This window comes from Marmota flaviventris, chromosome 13 (genome assembly GCF_047511675.1).
Source record: "Marmota flaviventris isolate mMarFla1 chromosome 13, mMarFla1.hap1, whole genome shotgun sequence".
NCBI lineage: Eukaryota > Metazoa > Chordata > Mammalia > Rodentia > Sciuridae > Marmota > Marmota flaviventris.
Genome location: NC_092510.1, coordinates 42,060,568 through 42,062,353, shown reverse-complemented (window position 1 = coordinate 42,062,353; position 1,786 = coordinate 42,060,568). Strand labels below are relative to the sequence as shown.

Here is a 1,786-nt window from a genome sequence, read left to right as displayed (position 1 = left end):
CTAAATTAAAGCCAAGTTACTTTGCTGAATCGGGAGCTTTGAAAAAAAATTAAATTTTATAAAACTTACAGTATTAGTGTTAACAATTACTCCACTAACTACTAATTTTTTCTCCTTTCTGGGGGTCTCAGAGAAAATGGAGTTTTCTTTATCATTTTAAAAAAATAAAAGTTGTAGGGCTAGGGATGTAGTTCAGAGGCAAAGCATTTGCACAGCATGCATAATGCCTGGATTTGATCCCCAGCATTGCAAAAAGTAAAATAAAAATTGTAGGCCAGGTGGAGTTTCAAGTTGACTTGAAAGAAAGGAGATAGGAGGAGAAAAAGCACAAATTATTTAATAACTTTTCCCTATACCTACTTCCTAAACAGAAATCTACTTTGGTCTTCTAATAAGACTAGTTTTCCAAGAGACTTTAGGCTTTGGCCAAAGACCCCTCTTGGCATCATTGTGCTATCCATTAAACCCAACCCCAGAAAAGCTAGTATAGAGATATATTTCATCTATAAATTTTAGTGTAAAATAACTAGGTACAAAACTTTGGGTTCTCTATCTAACAGCAGCAAATATCTATGTACAAATGGGCACTTCTTTTCTTAAAACCGGACTCTGTCCATTTCCTGAATTAACTTTACCAGTGTGGTTGGGTTTCTTGTATTTGCTGGGCAGATTTGCAAATGTGATGAGGGAAGGGGGTCCTTGCGTTGGTTTGCTGGCCAGGCAAGGTTAATAAAGGGCTCATTCTGGCTCCACAAAAGGGAGCAGGTGATCTCCAGGCCCTGGTACATTATCATCCTCATTCTCTGGAACCGGGAGCGGATCATCCCCACTCCCTGCTGCAGAAGGAAAGCAGTCACTGCCAAGCTCTCTGCCACCTGCGACTCTGGACTTGATTGTTCCCATTAGACCTTCAAAAGATCTGAAAGTGGCCAACTTCTTCATGTCCCCAAGTTTCCTGCAGATGACAGAGCTCACGGTGGACAGGGCAGCTGATGTCTTTTGTTTCATGTATGCGTTGGAGATCTGAACATCGTGCCAACTCTTGGACAGATTCTGCCTCAGACCCACCAAGGCCGTGAGGCCCAACTTCCTCTTGAGCTCTCCACAGCGCCTCTCTTTGGCTGCCAACACTTGGCGAAGAGTGAAGATTTCCGCCTCTAATTTAATGAGCTCTGATTTGAGCTCCATTTGCTCGGCCTCGGTTAGATCTTCGGGTTCAGAAGTTGGGCGGAGTTCATATGTGCCCACAGAGGTCTGTGCCGTGACATCTGGCGTGGCGAGGGAAAGATCTTCATTCAGGGAGTCCAGGTCCAATTCTTGGTAGAGACAGTCCGATTCTTGGCCCACGGAGAAATAAGTTTGGCGGACAGGGTCAAGTTCTTGGCCTGCCATCTCGGATTCCTGGTCAGCCGGGTGGGGCTCCATTCCTTGGCCGCAGAACTGACAACTCGGCGGGTGGGGTCGAGGTCCCAGCCCGACGCGGAGGTGTGCAGGCCTTGGGCTGGGCCGCTTCCGGACGGCGGGGTTGGAGGTCGCGCGGGCCGCGCCTGGCAGAGGGGTACTTCCGGCCACGGAACCGCACTCACCTCAGGGGCCACCCTTACTAGTGGAGATGCCTGGGCATCATAAGGTCCTTGTGAGGTAGGCGGTGCCGCCATTATTATTGAGAGTAGGGAAATTTACTCTCCTGCTCAGTAAGCGACAAGTCCTGGTGTTCAAGTAGTCTGGCACTTCTTTTTACACCAGTGGTTTTCAGAACCTTCAGAATCGGTTGAACCCTTGTGCT

General features: G+C 47.5%; 1 protein-coding gene across 1 annotated transcript; it reads right to left on the bottom strand.

Annotated features, from left to right (window-relative positions):
• Window positions 1-738: 738 nt before the first annotated feature.
• Window positions 739-1,392, bottom strand: Tpd52l3 (TPD52 like 3). The gene has a single exon (XM_027943100.1). The coding sequence runs from the start codon at window positions 1,390-1,392 to the stop codon at window positions 739-741; it is 654 nt and encodes a 217-aa protein (XP_027798901.1).
• Window positions 1,393-1,786: the final 394 nt, after the last annotated feature.

What these genes read in the sequence shown, in the direction of transcription:
- Tpd52l3 (XM_027943100.1), bottom strand. Translation starts at nt 1,392, where the DNA reads ATGGCAGGCCAAGAACTTGACCCTGTCCGCCAAACTTATTTCTCCGTG.